The 16,651-nt window shown below is 35.8% G+C and overlaps 3 protein-coding genes across 5 annotated transcripts in view; 1 reads left to right on the top strand and 2 right to left on the bottom strand.

Moving 5' to 3' along the window:
- The window catches only part of LOC116170802 (39S ribosomal protein L15, mitochondrial), a 148,876-nt gene that overhangs the window by 96,505 nt on the left and 35,720 nt on the right, over positions 1-16,651 (bottom strand). The gene's annotated exons all lie outside the window — the stretch shown is intronic.
- LOC116170801 (45 kDa calcium-binding protein-like) lies at positions 4,202-5,692 on the bottom strand. Its single transcript, XM_031487314.1, has 4 exons — positions 5,275-5,692; positions 4,973-5,229; positions 4,716-4,922; positions 4,202-4,667 (listed from the first exon to the last, which is right to left on the bottom strand). The coding sequence occupies exons 1-4, from the start codon at positions 5,619-5,621 to the stop codon at positions 4,378-4,380; spliced, it is 1,101 nt and encodes a 366-aa protein (XP_031343174.1). The 5' UTR covers positions 5,622-5,692; the 3' UTR covers positions 4,202-4,377.
- LOC116170803 (inhibitor of growth protein 5-like) lies at positions 10,669-12,076 on the top strand. Of its 2 annotated transcripts, none has more exons than XM_031487318.1 (6): positions 10,669-10,864; positions 10,912-11,102; positions 11,152-11,308; positions 11,357-11,536; positions 11,628-11,770; positions 11,825-12,076. In XM_031487318.1, exons 1-6 carry the CDS (start codon positions 10,828-10,830, stop codon positions 11,924-11,926), a joined length of 810 nt encoding a protein of 269 aa, XP_031343178.1. In that variant the 5' UTR covers positions 10,669-10,827; the 3' UTR covers positions 11,927-12,076. The 2 variants fall into 2 exon arrangements, with proteins under 2 accessions (XP_031343178.1, XP_031343179.1); XM_031487319.1 differs by having other exon boundaries at positions 10,674-10,864; positions 11,357-11,530.

The following is a 16,651-nucleotide window of genomic DNA, read 5'->3' as shown; positions in this document are numbered from 1 at the left end:
AATTACAGAGTGACCCGCATAATGCTTTCTAGAGGCGACTCTTCAGAAGGTCATAAGTTGTTCTATACTACTCCGGTATTTATCTCAAGAATTAGGAAAACTGCACGAAAACCTAATTTGGAGTAGCCGGCAGAATGCTCGAAACTGGTCTAAGGTAATTCCCATCTCTGGCACAGATGAAAAATTCACCTCAACCCAGGTTCGAACACCCGACCTCCGGATTTCTAGCCCAACGCTCTACCACCGAACCATAACGCCACAGTAATACTGGAGCTGGTGGAACATTAAAAACAAGATCAGATGGTGTGTCTGAGGTGCAAAATGGTGAACACATTCATTTAGCTATTAAAGGGCATGCTTTTCTTGTGGCTAAGGAACTACAACGAGATGGTCTAGTCGATGACTATGGGGATGTGCTAAAGAGCAGCGACGGACCTATGGGGAGGGGGGGGGCAAGGGGGGGCTGGCTGCCCCTCCAATACTTAACTAGTTGGCAATTTTGACAAGAGTTGGTAATTTTCATTACCAGTTGGCGAATGCCGCGAAAGTAGGTAAATCGTAAATGTAATAAATCGACTATTGAAGGAATGAGGAATTGCGGCAAAATCTATAAAAAAAGGACTCTTTAATAGGAAAGTCACTTCCTTCTTCTTCAACACAAGGTTGGTATTTTGGTAATGCTTGTAATTAGTATTAGAGACCGTATACTGATATCCTACATTTTCTACATGATTTATTAGACTTTGAAATACCACTTAATAGATACTACTCCGTTTGAGTTGGAAATTTTTACAATTGAGTTGGCAAAATGTCATGTCTGCCCCCCCCCCCCCAATTTTTTTGTCTAGGTCGGTCCTGCTAAAGAGTGCGAACAAATTGGTATTATTCAAGGGGGTGACAGAGAGACGCAATAAATAATAAATATGTGTTTTGCCTGCCACATCGACCGATAATAAAAGATAGTACAACTACTAAAATTCGCTGTGTTTGATGCCTCATCGCAATAAAAAGGACTGCCTGGAAAGGGGTTCAAATTTGATAGAGCAAATTCCTTCTCTTTTGTTGGAATTTAGAATGAATCCTATACGTGTTGTTAGTGATATTACGAAAGCATTTTTACAAATCAATTTACAGCCAAGTGACACACATTTTTTTTGGTACAATCCGAATGGTACTGAATCAGAATGTAACCTTTTCAAAAGTTTTTACGCCTACTTGATTTTTTCAGAGCCACTTTTGATATTGCATTTAGGTGGCCATGATCGACCCAAACTAATCTAAGGTAGTATTTTCAAATGGCAACCCTTTTTTGACAACCACTTTCCGAAAAAAGGATTTTTGACAAATCTAACGATGCTAATTTATTTGCGATTGGATTAAAAATACGGACATTAGTCAAATATTACTAAGCAAAATACCGGATAATAATTTATTTACTTTTGTCAAGTGTGCCATGGATAGCCACGATGCATAATACCTATCTTGCACTTGTTTTCATTAAGTCTTCCTTGGAAACCAAAACACTCATTTTGGTGGTCTTTTATTTCAATGCATTTTGGTAATTAATAGGCCGTTATAAATTATAAACAATTGAATTTATAAAAAATTTACACCAAATAAAATAAAACAAAAACTTAAAAGATGAAAATAAAAAGTTTAGATAAAAATAAGAGAAAAATAATTATTTCAATAAATGTTCAAGACCACACTTCCCAGGAAATTGTTGATTCAGCCATTTCTTTAACGTTTATAGCAAAATGAGGTAGGACACCATCATGCTGAAACCACATTTCTTCTACGATGTGCACCAGAAAATTTTGAGGAAGAGCAAAAAAAAGAGTACTTACCTAAAAATTTAAGTTAAAGTAAAGAGCACCATTTAAAATATGTTATTCAAATTCCACTTTTCTAACACAACAAACAACAACAGAATTGTAAATGCTAATAAACTAAACTTCATTTTATTTTGTGTTAATATTTTATAATATCGCTTTCGTGGCTTACTATCCAAATTGATTTATTTCTAAGTTCAAGCATTGGTCTAAATGCAAATTCATTATTTTCTCTTTTAAAATTGGCTACGGCAAACAAGATTTTTTGTTTTGTTTTGTTGGGGGTGAATGTTTTATCATTTGAATTGGTGTTCTTAATGTTTAACGGCCTACTGATTACTGAGAGGCTTTGGAAATCGAAAAACACTGTGAATTATTAGAAATTGTTGAATTACAAAAAATAGGTAAGAGATACATACCGTTAGAAAGGTAATAAAATTTTACATTTCATGCAATAAAAAAACTTCGTAGTTCCATTTAAAAAAATCAAGTTATCTCTGATTGAAATTTTGAATGATTTCTTTTAACACAAAAAAAGTTTAACTTTAGCTGTTCAGAGTATGTTAGTACATTTCATGATTAGTGCCACTGCAAAGTCACGGCCCTCTAAGTTTTATGATAACTGCGATATTCAATTTTTACTAGACATCTACTTTTTGAAAAAACGACGAATTGCGGCTAAACTACTCATTTTAGATATCATGTGTAATACATAGTCACACTAAAATTGACCAAGGAATCCAAATATGTAATAATATACAGGGGGTTCCATTTAAAAAAATGTAACTTTGATAGAAATCATCCTGTGTAACAATTGCAATTTCGGTGAAAATATTTTTAGGTTGTAGCCTTAAGGGTCCTTCAACATTCCCCCACAATGAATTTTAAATATGCGCGTTAATAAACCCACAATCGTCCACCCACACACTAATGGCCCACCCTGTACAGTATAGTCAAAGTGAACATGTTATTAATATTTGGAGAATGTCAGAAATTCAAGGAATGCTGGCAAGTTGTGTGCTCACAGATAGCCCAATCGGCTACATCCATCCGGGCTGGTATCGGAAACGAAATAATTGCGACAATAACGTTTCAAGGTCAGTTAACAGGGGTTACGTACTTTGGTTTTCTTCAAAATTGAATCGAAGTAATCTAGCTTTAGCAAGATGGAGCACCGCCTCACAATACCAGCGAGTTCTTAATTACTTAACAGAACATTTTAATAATCAAGTTATTGCAACCAATGGATTGCGTGTCGACAGAAACTTCGAGAAAATCTTCGTCAGCGTTTCAGAACGTAGTACCTATCTGGCTCAATTGAAGTTGTCATCCAAAGGGAAGAAAAATATTCAAGTTCTCTCGAATGAAATTGTTCTGATTGGTAACTATCAGGACAAACTGCAGTGCAGTTTTTCCCTATGTCTACTTTTACATGGCAAAATCTCTTCTGAAGGGCCCCTAATGTTATGCAACCAAAATAACTTCTTAAAACAAACAAAGATCTGAATGTGATATTAATTAATTTGAATATTGTTGTTTTGGCTTCACAGAAAATAAATAAAATATTCAAATTAATTAATATGACAGCCAGATCTTTATTTGTTTTGGTTGCATAAAATTAGGGGCCCTTCAGAAGAGATTTTGCCATTTGAAAGTAGACATAGGGAAAAACCATACACCATAATCAAGTGAGTGAGTCTGTCATTCGTGTTCTGAATAATAAAATCCTATCATCCCAATTAATATGGTTATTAAGTAAAGCCTAAAACTTCCGGAAATCAATTTTCAAAAGTTGATATGTTCCAAGTTCAAGGTAGAAAATCTTCAAATTCATGGATCCATCATGAATATTCATAAGGTAAATTGTGCATAAAAAATCGTAGATCATCTAGGTCACATTATAATCATCGACGAAGTTTTCAACACGATCAAAGGATCTGGACGGACGGTAGGTCTATACAGGCTGTTTCAAATTCGAGGACCACCATGGGAATCTCGTAGTTTAAATTTGGCAAGTTGCGTATTTTGATGCTTAACAAAATGCCGTTTTGAAACTGAAGAAATTCCGCCTGCTTTCGTAGATATCCAGAAAAAACGAAATTTGGCAAAATAAGTGTGCAGTTCTTACGTTACCTTCTCTTTGACCACAATGTGCGAATTTTATTTTTGTTTATCTTCATCTTGAATATTGTATAATTATGTTGTTATTTTAATAAATGCGTTAATTTCATTATTATTATTATTATCGTTTTTTCCGGATATCTCCGAAAGTAGTTGGAATTTTTAAAGTTTCAAAACTGCATTTTGTTAAGCATCAAAGTATGCAACTTTGCCAAATTTAACCTACCTATATCTTACAGTTTCCGAGATCCTCATGGTGGGCCTCGAATTTGAATCAGCCTGTATAGTTTCACCAGGAATAATTTTAAATAACCGTCTTATTATGAACGAAACTGTACACAATTTGAAAGATTTGCGGAATGATAACATGATATAATTTTAATCAGTCTTAACAAACTCGGTTCATTTTTAAGTTGGACAATCTTTAAAATTCATCGTGAAAACTTTGGGCGGTATCGACCATCTTTGACTTTAAAAATAGATCCGGATGTGCGAGAATTTCTTCCAGTGATAGCATATTGTCATGATCGCCGTCTGCGAGTGCCAGCAAAGCTTCGGCCTCGTGCTCACTGTGGCGGGGACTTTGCGGAGCGACATAGTGCAACAATTCGCGGCGATCCGCCTTACCGTCACCGTTCAAATCTACGGATTTACGAAATTCTGCACGTCGCTCGTTTTCGTCTTGCCGAATGATTACCATTTCGTCTTCTTCGCCTGAGATTTTCAACCTTTACTTCCACAGCAATTACCGTGTTTGCTTACCTTGCGTTTGCAAGACCGCGAACTCGTCTTCGGTCAGCAGCTCATCGCCGTCTCGATCAAATTTGTCGTACAGCTCGTCGACAAGGGTCAAGTGATTGGCGGAGCTGGACTCTGGGTGGGTAAAAGCCAAAAATTCGTCTAAAGTTAAAGTGTCAGGATCTGACTTTGCGGCTTCCATCCAAGAAGCTCTATCACGCATTATTTGCTCTACAGTAAACCAGAAAATAGTTTGGTAGAAATCCCACGCAAAATTATACCTTTAATTGACCTGTGTAAACCTTTGTGGCGCTTCTCGTCGTGATTATGAACATATTTGCTGCTGAAGCCGCGCTTTTTCAAAAAATACGAGTGGTACTCCTTCCAGGATATCACCCCATTCTTAGGATTCGCATCGATTTGCGAGAAAAGTGCGTGATTATTACCTACGGCTACAGTTATGTGCTCGATTATTTTCAAACGAATCCATCGCGATAACTCCTTTGAGTCGAGCTTTTTATCCCTATTTTCATCGGCCCTAAAAGGCGTCTTTGCAAATTAACAGTCAATCACAAAAACTTACTTTCTAAAAACATCCTGCAAAACGGCCGTGGGATCTACATGAACCTTCTTATTAATACCATCATTCAAATTGACTAAATAATCGCCCTTAACGTTCAACAGTTGATTTTCAGCCTCCACTTTGTCAGAATCGAAGTTACTATTTTTCATTTTAATTACGAAATCATTTTGAAACAGCTTACTCCTCGAGTACACGTCTAACAATTGATTGGGACTTTTTGTTTTGTTTGACTTTAAAGGCACTGGTAATATCCAAATTGTGCAGAACAATACGAAGTACGTTAAAATTGGAACCGAGTAAGACCATCTTTCGAATACATTGAGAAGATTAGGCGCTTTTAGTTTCATTCTCCCTTCATTTTGGTACGATTACGAAACTCGCCCCAATGCACGCATTGAAGGGATGGAACTGGGGGAAAATCGAATTTTCTGTTAGTTACGCGGGGTTCGATTAGGGGGCGCACTATAATCAATATAGAGGGAAAGTAATAAATAATGAAACACTTGAATTTTTAGTAAAAATAAACTGGTTCGTTTGGAACATGTACCCATAGCATGCGGATCTACCTATACGAGTATGGTATTTGCTAAACTAGTCTATTATTGGTTCAAATGGTTTAAAAGCTACTACCCCACCCTCCTTCAATGCATTTATCTATTCGGCGATCATTACTTTTGTCAAAGACTGTACGTATCAGCGTCATAAGTTTTATATAGTTGCTAACAATGTTAATTTTAATCCCCACCGTCCATGGTATCAACGTCATATTTTTTAGTGGACTTTCACTTAAAAAAAATAAAAAGTGCCCGCATTTGCGTTCTTGATGTCTGTCTGTCTGTCTATCTGAGTCACAAAGGCTCCGGAAGTACACCACTTATAGACCTGGTATTGGTGTCATTCGATCAGAAATTAAAAATTATTTCACTCCCACTATAATAATGTTAATGCTGGGACCGGGAAGAAATATCGGTAGGCACGAGATCGGTTGACTCGTGTCGAAGTAGTGCGTGTGACGGACGGACGAACGGACGACAAAGTGCAGTCAATAGCGATTTTTCCTAGGATTTTTCACTTTGAGGAAAATACGTTAAAAAGGAAGCGTGTTCATTTTGCAGCAAGAGAAAGAAAACTGTTTCATGTGCTAGAAGACTGGTCATCACAAAATGTTTTACCATTTTGAAGAAGTGGCGTGAACATTTTTGAACAATTGTATGACAGTACATCGAAAAAAATATGCAGAAACAATCTCCTTCCACGCCCTTACGATGCTGAGATAAAATACATGCATAATAGATTGAAAAAAAGTTAAAACACGCACAGAAAACAGAAACAACAGAGCACAGAATCTGAACTAAAAAGCCTAAAATAAATTTTCGTTGAAAAAGTGTTGCAGTTATGCAGCAGTGGTACCACTTCAAAAGGGACGACAATTTTGGGATTTTTTAGCGCCCACAATTTCCGACGCTCCATATATTTCAATTTATTTGGAGGTATGTACGGTCATTGACAAAAGTAATGATCGCCTAATAGGTAAACTCTGCAACCAACATGCCTACCACATCGGACGCTGTCGGTTTAATTTGTTGGTTCGCATTTTCAATATATTGAAATGTTGGTTGCGTATGCTGCAGGATTTATCTATTCGGCGATCATTACTTTTGTCAAAGACTGTACATATCAGCGTCATAAGGTTGATATAGTTGCTAGCAACGTTAATTTTATCCCCCACCGTCATATTTTTTAGTGCACTTGCACTTTTAAAAAATAAAATGGGCACTTTTGCGCTCTTGATGTCTGTCGGTCTGTCTGTCTGTCTGTCTGAGTCACAAAGGCTCCGGAAGTACACCACTTACAGACTTGGTATTGGTGTCGAATTAAAAATTATTTCATGTGTGTATTCTGGTTAAGGCATGAAATGTCCATAAGGGCTATTAAAATTTAAAAAAACAAATTTGAGAGTGCACTCTTCGCCTCTTGCTCACAAGCGGCTTAACGAATTTTTTTGACTTTGCATTATGAATTCAAACGTCTAGGAAGGACACTGTTCTGGCACGCAGGAATTTTATGATAGTGTCATTTAGGTCGACCTAAAAAGGGTTTAGGGGCACTATTTTTTATACACAAACTTTGCTCAATAAACTATAGATTGGTGATGGGAAACAACTATGATCTCCCGGTACACCAGAAGTGAACTGTCGTTATTCTAATTTTCTTTTAACTATGGCACCTCAACCAAGAAAAATCTTGACGATTAATGTGCTCATGCGCAGTCTGCACAATGTCAATTTTCTTATTTATGAAGATATTTCTTTGAAATTTTAACCACAGATGCTTCTAGTAAAAACGAGCATCTTATGCTGCAAAAATCAGACCTGCCCACTGCGCGATGTCAACTTTCTTATTTGTAGAGAGTTTTTGGAAATTTCAACCACAGATTCTCGTAGTAAAGGCAAACATATCGCATATTTTAAACATATCAAGTGTGTGTATACGCAGACTGCGTTATTTATAAGAATATTTATGCCATAATCTATTTTCCTTGATAGTCCGTTATATGACCTTTTGGGAAGTACTCATTAATTCATGAAAAATGCGTTAAAGTTACTCGCCTGAAGGCGAAATCTTTTTTTTTCATTTTTTTAAACCTATGTACAATTTGGATCAAATTTTTGAATACGTATCTAAAGACTAAAATGAATATAAGAGTACCCATAGCCAAAGCATAACTTTTGGTTGTAACGAACCACCTATTTTCCGCGTTGAAGTTTACATACTTTCACGATCACTCGATATTTGGAGGCGCTTCGTTACCAAAAGTGCCGCGTCGGTGCTACGAGTTGAAGATAGAAGCTAAAGATAATCGATTTAATTTCTAGAATTGTGTTTCAGCCGTCACCGTTACCGTAAACAAAAGCTGTTATCAATTCGCCGTTTGTAACCGATCCCGTCAAGATATTTGAATTCATATTTTAGAATTTCAGCTCCGTTAAGTCATTATTAGCAGGTTTTAGTTTCCTATGGTAATTTAAAACGAGCATTAAAACTGCAAGAGCATGCATGTTTACGCCGGTATCAGTTTGATAAGAGACCTTTTGCCGCCATAAGAAATTCCAAGAGACAATGGGGGTTAATTAGATTAAGATTTTGTCTCGCGTACCCCTAACATCATTTCCACCCTTCCTACAAAAACCGTTAATTTTAGATGTACAAATATAATTAAAAATTGCCATCAGTTACCAGTATAGAATCAATACGGTAAGGCTCTATTTCAGCAAACCCTAAAAATAGGTCTACAGTGCTAAGGATTTATGTGCATTGTTTGTATAATGATAAAATCTCTTCTAAAGGGCGCCTAATTTTATGCAACCAAAATAACTTCTTAAAACAAATAAAGATCTGGCTGTCACATTAATTAATTTGAATATTGCTGCTTTGGGTTTCGTATTTTTATTTCCATTCGTGTGCGATGTATTCACCTGAAGAAGTTGATATTCTCAATTGGTATAGTGCCGGAAAGGAGCGTAAAAGGTGTATTTTCTGTAAATCCAAAACAACAATATTCAAACTAACTAATATGACAGTCAGATGTTTATTTTTTTTAAAATTATTTTAGATTCATAAAATTAGGCGCTCTTCAGAAGAGATTTTCTCCTTTAAAAGTAGACATAGGGAAAAACACACCTAAATCCCTATGTCTACTTCTTAATAAATATCACTGTATATCGTGTTCCTACAAAAGGCAATGTACTATTCTCAAACTTTCAATACACGATGGAGTGGACCACCCTGTATAGTTTGGAGTTCGAAAAAAGCGTAAAATTTCCTAAATTTTGATGTATCACACTTATATTAAATATTATTTGTAATACATTAAAATATCTTTATTGCAGACATCTAGGTTTCCATGGCGAACAGCATATGGTAATATTGTTTAAAATGATAATTTTTCGGTTATCTGTATTATTTATTTAAATATCATATGACCTATTTGTTTTATTCACATGAGGTTTCACGTTATTTATTTTTTAAAAATATTTGGAACTAATAAACAATTCCAAATAACCAAGAAATTGTCGTTTTAAACAATCCTGCTATCTTTTGTTCGCCATGGAAACCTAGATGTCTGCAATAAAAATATTTTAATTTATAAAATGCAATGTTACAAATAATATTTAATATAAAAATAACAAGTGATACATCAAAATATAGGAAATTTATTTTACGCTCTAGTGGGTGATCCGTATGAAAAAATGTAGTTTAGGGTCGTACAAGAAAAACCAAACACTCAGTATAATAACCGTGTATCGCGATGGATTCTACATAAAAAAGTACTCTTAAGAAAGATTTTACCAAAATCATCTATTTTAATATTAAGAGAGTTATGGAATATTAAAGAAATCGACTAAATCCGAGAAACACTCCCTAGAGGCCAAACGATTAGATTTTGTTTGCGCCAGTGATTTTCCCCGTTAAAATTGAGAGCCAGGCACCTAGGTTCATGTTTAAATAAATGCACCTAACACCAAAAAATATAGCCCCAAAGCAGGGCCCCGGACTGGACCGAAAAAAAACCGAAACCGGTATTCTTCAAGACCGAAAACCGAACCTAAACCGTTAATTCCTTCAGAAATGGAAACTTATTGAGAACCTAAACCGCTATGCTTTTTTTCGGTTCTTTTCGGTTTTTTCAGCTTATTGGAAATTGATGGACGCGCCGGCAAACACGTCCTGAAAATTGATCAAATATTATTCTATGATTGTAAGTAATAAAAGGAGGAGCGGGGTTTTAGAAAAGATAAAAACAATACTCCCGAGAATACTCCATACATCATATTTTTTACATAAGTTTTTGTGTATTTTTTCTGTTTTTTAATTAATAAATTAAGTTTCCTACTTCCGCCTTTATTCCCCTTGTGTCTTGTCGTTGTAAATTAGCTACCTACTGCACTGACGATATGGCACGTTTTGGTATTCATTACTTTTGACTTAGTCTTCACACTTATGAATTAACACTATTAATTAACAAATTACGTTTTTATAATGAATTTTTTTAATGACATACTTACTAAAAGACTAGAACCGAAAAGAACCGTTATGGACCCAAAAAAATGCGCAGAACCGAAGCATTTTTTTAGAACCGAAATCGGACCGGAACCATTATAAATATTTTCGCTTAAATATAAACAAAACCGGAACCGATATTTCATTTGGGTCAGGGTCCCTGACAGTTGCACTTAAAACATTAGTCATTTGGTAGCAATGAGAAAAATATTGAAAGTTATTTCTTGAGAAAATTTCAACATCAAGACAACTTCTGAATGCCTAATTAAAGATGTGGTTTCATAATTGAAAGCTTTTTAATATTGAAAGATACAGATCTTAAACAACCTCGATGATCGGCTGAACGCGAACATAATTTAGTGTTGGCCAGACCACCCTTTATACAAGGATCACCCTGTATCTCAATGGTTTCCTAACCTTAAAAATATATGTACACTAACCTAATTATAAGACAACAAATCTAATTAACGCAAATGTAATAGTAAATTAAAAATGACTTCAGCTTTGTATTTGGAACATTACTTGGATAGTGAGTGAATTTCTGAATAAAATGTTGTACTTAATATCGCTTTCAAGGTTTAGAACATTTGCCCATAGAACTGCAAAGAAATTTCACTCTAATGAGAGATTTGGATTCCCGCGCTCAAACTTTAATGAAAAATATCGACTCGTTAGCGGATACTTACCTAAAGAATCAAAAGAACCTCAATCAAGAACAGTGCAAGGAGCAGTTGGATAAAATACAAAGTTTGTTTAACAAAGCGAAAGTAAGTACCGGCCCCGTAGACGTAGAGAGAAATTACCGGCCACTTTTAGGAGTACGGCGATGATAAAGTGCAATTAGCGATACAAACCTACGAGCTTGTCGACAAACATATTAGAAGGTTAGATTCCGATCTCGCCCGATTCGAGTCGGAAATTCAAGATAAGGCTTTAAATTTGCGAAATACCGAAGAGAACTCTGTAGGCAAAAGTGAGTGTCCGGTTTCCCTTTAGTTTCGCTTTAATTCCTCCGTTGTAGAAGGACGTAAGAAGATCAAAGATGGCAAGGACAGTAAAAAGAAACGGTCCGGTAATTCCAGCGAGGAGGACTCGACGGGTACAGTGCGAGGCAGTAAAAAGAAAAAGCAGAAATGCACCACGAATACTAATAGCGCAGGGGGTACCGCGCTGAGCAATACGATCTCTGCATCAGGTGAGGGTTCGTATCATTCATCTTCATTTGTTTATCATTCATTTCATCGTCGCCATGAGAACAAGTTTGAGTTGTGTGACATTTCGAGCATTTTCAGTTGTCGACGCAGTTCTGCCAGGTTTAGCCGGAATAACGCATCCGAGCGACGTTTTGGATATGCCCGTCGATCCGAATGAGCCCACCTATTGCCTTTGCCATCAAGTTTCCTACGGTGAAATGATCGGGTGCGATAATCCAGATGTAAATTTAACAATACCGTGTGAACCCCCAGTATTATGTATTTTCATTTTTTAGTGCCCGATCGAATGGTTTCACTTTGCGTGCGTTGGACTTACAACGAAACCAAAAGGTAAATGGTACTGTCCGAAGTGTACACAGGATCGAAAGAAGAAGTAAATTGGTCGTTATTCTTTCACATGCCTAGTTTAAGAGAGTTTATAATTAGTATAGTTTACTTTTAAAGTTTTGTATTCTTATGGGAATGTACAGTGGTTTGTGGTACTCATTGTTTAGCTCTTATAAATAAATTATTGAAGTAATACCTAATTATGTTTATTGTATGTAATGTTTAATTCATTCCCTTTCAAAACAGATAAACGAATCATGAGCATGAGATAGCTATTTTTGTCATCCAGTCCTATAGACGTACGAGTAATTATGCAGTGAATTTTCGTATGTTCGATGCATTAATATGCCTGACGGTTATGCACCCCACCTTACACACAAACTTGACAGCAGTGTAAACAAAAGAAGGCTCCTAATCCGCCATATTGGAATAATTCTAAACTTTCTTATGAAATGCTGCTTTTGTAGTTGAAGTCTAACAAATTCTTGATAGTGGATATTCTATGCAATGATGAAAAGAACGGCGGTACTTAAAAAAATTGAAATATCGGTCTTAGTTTTTTAGGAAGATCAATGAATAGAAAAATCGTTTTTTGTAGATAACAGTCGTTGTAATGAGGGTAGAAAAACGTACAGCACCAATTTGGAAATCCGTCAGTATTTCCTACGGCGGTACTTAAAGATATTATTTCCATCTATTATGATAAGGCATATATTTTAAAAAATATGTTTCGGGATCTTCAGAAAAAAATGAAAACGCTAACGTAAGGATAGGCAACTCAAATTGCACTTATAACGCCTGAGGCGACAACTCATTACTTGAAAGGGAAAACAAAAAAACTATCTGGCATTACCCTATACATTGTTACGCCGTTCCTAATGATATGGATTAGGTAAATTACTATTTATTATTTATTTATTTGAATGCTGTTGATTTGTAAATCATAATGTCACATATTCCCAAGACGAAAAATGGATATCCTATTATAGGTACATTGGAAATAATTTTTTATTTCTAAAACCTTTTGCATCCCATCAGGATGCTTCAAGAAATAAAAAAAAAACCCTAGAATGAGGCTGTAATAATATTTCCCTTTGACGGGGCGGGGGGTACGTACAATACTAGTTTCCTCAGATAGTCCAGTATGCGAAGCAGTCAGAAGAACCGATTTCTGCATAATGTGGTGTAAACGATTTTAACGTTTTAAATGGTCCATTTGGGTTCAAATAACATGTATTTGAAGAGTGCACAACTTTTGGCAGCCAAAAAACCTCAAAACGTTCGGACTTTTTTCAGTTTTTCGCTTAAAACTCGAAAACGGTGCATATTTTATGAATAACACTTCTTTCGTAAATTAAAGAAAACAAAATCCTGCGTCGATCAAAAAAAAAACAAACAAAATCGGTCCAATAGAAAAATTTTGACAAGCGATCAAAAAATAGAAATGGAAATCAGAAACTGTTAAAGATATCTATATAGGAACATGTAATATCAAAATATGCCAATTTCGATTCTCTACCTCATACAATAGTAAGAACGTGGTCATTCCATTTAAAAAACTGAGTTTTTAGACTTTGAAATTTCTTAAATTTGAATCTCCATCATAGGTGTGGTTGTACGCAACTTAACCTTTTTTTAAGTGGACTAAAAGAAAGCCCTCTATGCACTGATAAAAATGGGTTGCCATGACTATAACCGTTTTCAAGTATCAATTATCAAGGTACCATCTGCATCCGCCATTTTTTTTCATCAAGTTAAAATAACTTAAAAACCATAAATGGCAGATATCGACATATGGGTATCAAATGAACTGAAATTTCACGTAGAATCCAAAAATCCAATAAAAAATAAGGGTTGCTATTTAAAATAACGAAGTTACTATCTACTTCCGGTAATTCCGGAAGTGCGGCCACTTTGAAAATATTTTACATCGATTCGGCCTTCAGAGTAACCCCTAGGTACAAATTTTCAAAAATCTACGTATCTTACTTTCCCAGAAACGTTTAACTAAAACTCCCAAAAAAACACCCTGTATAGGAAGCAGCTGCCCTGTGAGCCAGTGTGACGTCCTACATCAACAGCCATCATTAGTCTGGCGAAATGTAGAAATGCTAATAATATATGAAATTTAAAAAAATTCTGCATCGGCCGGGAATCGAACCGGGTAGATCTACTTTGAACCGAAAGACATTTTAGATCGGCGCCCATTGTACGCCTAGGGTCTTTTTTATGTCTTCTGACCCAAGTTCCATGAGTCCCTTTTCCTGTAGATCCTCGGGCAGGGTGGAAATGAGTCCCTTGCAAATGATTTTCCATTTCCAAGTTTGACCATTGTATGTACAGGGTGTTCCATTAATAATGGTCACAGGCGATATCTATGGAACCGTCAATTGCACAGCTTCGGGAAAAAAATTTTGTTAACAAAAGGGGCCGAGAGAAATCGCTGGAAATTATTTTCAATTTCTAGTTTCACCGCTAGAGAGCACACGATTCATGTTTAAATAGAAAAATGATTTTTATTCTAAAATATACCCAACAAGCATGCATAGCAATCTTGTATCAATTTTGCATCATTTCGATGCAGCACATATTGATGCAGCTCATAAAATATGGGGAGTGGGGCCTGGGGGAAAGGGAACATCTCTTTAAGGAATTGAATGTAACTTCGGTTTAGGTTACCAGATTTTCACATAATAGGTCTTTTTGGAAAGATCTCTCTCCGTGGAATCAGATTTTACATGAATAGAGTTTTTTTAGTAAATGTGATGAGTGGTAGAGGGCGCGATGAGACATCAACATAAACTTTGAAGGTTTTTTTGATATAATTATGCATGTATTTTTTATGCATGTTTGTAAGGAATATTTTAGGAAAAAGGTCATTTTTCTACTTAACCATGAATCGTACGCCCTCTAGCGTCAAAGCTAGAAACTTGAAAATAATTTCCAGCGATTTCTCTCGGCCCCTTTTGTTAACAAAATTTTTTTCCCGAAGCTGTACAATTCACAGTTCCATAGATATGGCCTGTGACCATTATTAATGGGACACCCTGTATATATATACAGGGTGTCAATTTTAAAACTTGCAGTCGCCAATATTTTCCAAATTAAAGAAGATATTGAAAGTGGCGCAAAACCGTTTCGGGGGTATCGAGGGGGAACCAGAATGACGTTATGAGTGACAACCCCCCAGCCCTCCTCTTCAAAAATCCTAATAAATGGCAACCCCATACTTGTGACACATCGTTAGAAAGCTACTGAAAAATGCTTTCCAGTGGTACTATAATAAAGTTAATATTCATTAAGAAAATTAACCAAACATTTTATAATTAACAAAAAAAAACTAAATGGCAAATTGGCCAAGAACTTCAACCTGAGCTGCTTCATTAAGCAATCTTGGTTGCTTTGTTTTTATTGACTTACAGTACAGCTGAACGCGTGGAAATAATATTCATTTATGGCACCGAAAATCGATCATCTTTTAGAACAGCTAGAAAGTTCAATGAGAGACATCCTGGGAGAAATGTAAGCCTAGTCTATGTTCAAGATTTGGTCGCTAAATGCGAAGAACCGGGATCTGTTATCAATAAAAAAAAGAAAGCAACCAAGATTGCTTAATGAAGCAGCTCTTTAGAGTCAACAAATGTCGGAAAAAACGTGCAAAAGGCAAAAATAGTGGACACATTTTTCAAGATCCACGAAACGCAAATTTTTGCATCTGGAGCACATTTTTTACTTGTAAAAGATGAAAGGAATCACCGATTTTGGGAGGTTTGAGGAAATTAGAAGATTTTCTTCCACCCAGTGCGCACTTTAAAATTTTAAGAAAGTAGAGAGCGGCCTTTCCTCCGGTCTACATTTCTAACAGGCCGCAATTTTGGAGAAATTCAAGGATAGCTCAAAGAATATTTGTTGCATTCAGTGCGCATTTCGAATTCTTATTACCTACTTTTGGAAAATATCTTGGTTTGCCATGGATCTTTAGTTATGTTATGCTTAAACCTGACGGTGTAAATGGCCATAGCTCTCCTTGCGACCATGTAGGCCGTAGGGTGACATATTCTTCAATTGAATGCAGCTTGTTATTTTGGTTATTGTGGATTATATATACAGTGTGGAAAGTTAACAGCGGGACATATTGAAATAACATGGGAAAATACAATTTCGGCAATTCCTGCTCCCCATTTCATCCTACGGGAAAAATAAAAACATCCTCGGATAGATAATTGAAATATTCATCGGATGACATAAAAATACTCAACTGTGAGGTCTCATGCAAGTCTCAAAATTAAATTAAAAATCCTAAAAATTGGTAAAAACTGGTTGGCCATGGAGTGACGTGTCGCATTTGCTAGGTACCTACTACAACAAATCGTTCCATTGACTATCATCTCACTTCAACCACAAAAGGGTAAATAATTACACTATAAAAAATTGGCCTGTCATCAAACTTAACTGAAAATAAATCACGAACTACAATAATTCCTTCTGTATACTGTAATTTATTATTATTCATGTTGGCGTGTTTATTACAGATGACAATTAGGTAACAAATGCGGTAGGTAAATCATGGCCAACCAATTTTTTACTACCTTTTTGGATTTATTCATTTAGCTTTTATACTTTTAAAAAAGGGCATAGGCACGCTTTTGACACCTGATACCGATTTTAATTATCTATCCGAGGGTGTTTTTATTTTTTTTTTAAGTTAAAATGGGGAGCAGGAATTGCCGAAAATGTATTTTCCCATGCTATGTCCCGCGTCAACTTGCGACACT

The sequence above is a fragment of the Photinus pyralis genome, unplaced genomic scaffold (genome assembly GCF_008802855.1).
Source record: "Photinus pyralis isolate 1611_PpyrPB1 unplaced genomic scaffold, Ppyr1.3 Ppyr1.4_LG5, whole genome shotgun sequence".
Taxonomy (NCBI): Eukaryota; Metazoa; Arthropoda; class Insecta; order Coleoptera; family Lampyridae; genus Photinus; species Photinus pyralis.
Note: the sequence above shows the minus strand (reverse complement) of the source record. Positions and strands in the feature narration are given on the sequence as shown.

Bases quoted from the DNA above. Each gene is read 5' to 3' on its own strand.
- LOC116170801 (XM_031487314.1), bottom strand. From the start codon at position 5,621: ATGAAACTAAAAGCGCCTAATCTTCTCAATGTATTCGAAAGATGGTCT. The intron at 4,923-4,972 runs GTATAATTTTGC...GGTTTACTGTAG, and splicing joins TTTACACAGGTCAATTAAAG to AGCAAATAATGCGTGATAGA. The intron at 4,668-4,715 runs GTAAGCAAACAC...TGAAAATCTCAG, and splicing joins CGCGGTCTTGCAAACGCAAG to GCGAAGAAGACGAAATGGTA.
- LOC116170803 (XM_031487318.1), top strand. From the start codon at position 10,828: ATGACTTCAGCTTTGTATTTGGAACATTACTTGGATA. The intron at 10,865-10,911 runs GTGAGTGAATTT...ATCGCTTTCAAG, and splicing joins TTTGGAACATTACTTGGATA to GTTTAGAACATTTGCCCATA. The intron at 11,537-11,627 runs GTTCGTATCATT...GAGCATTTTCAG, and splicing joins GATCTCTGCATCAGGTGAGG to TTGTCGACGCAGTTCTGCCA.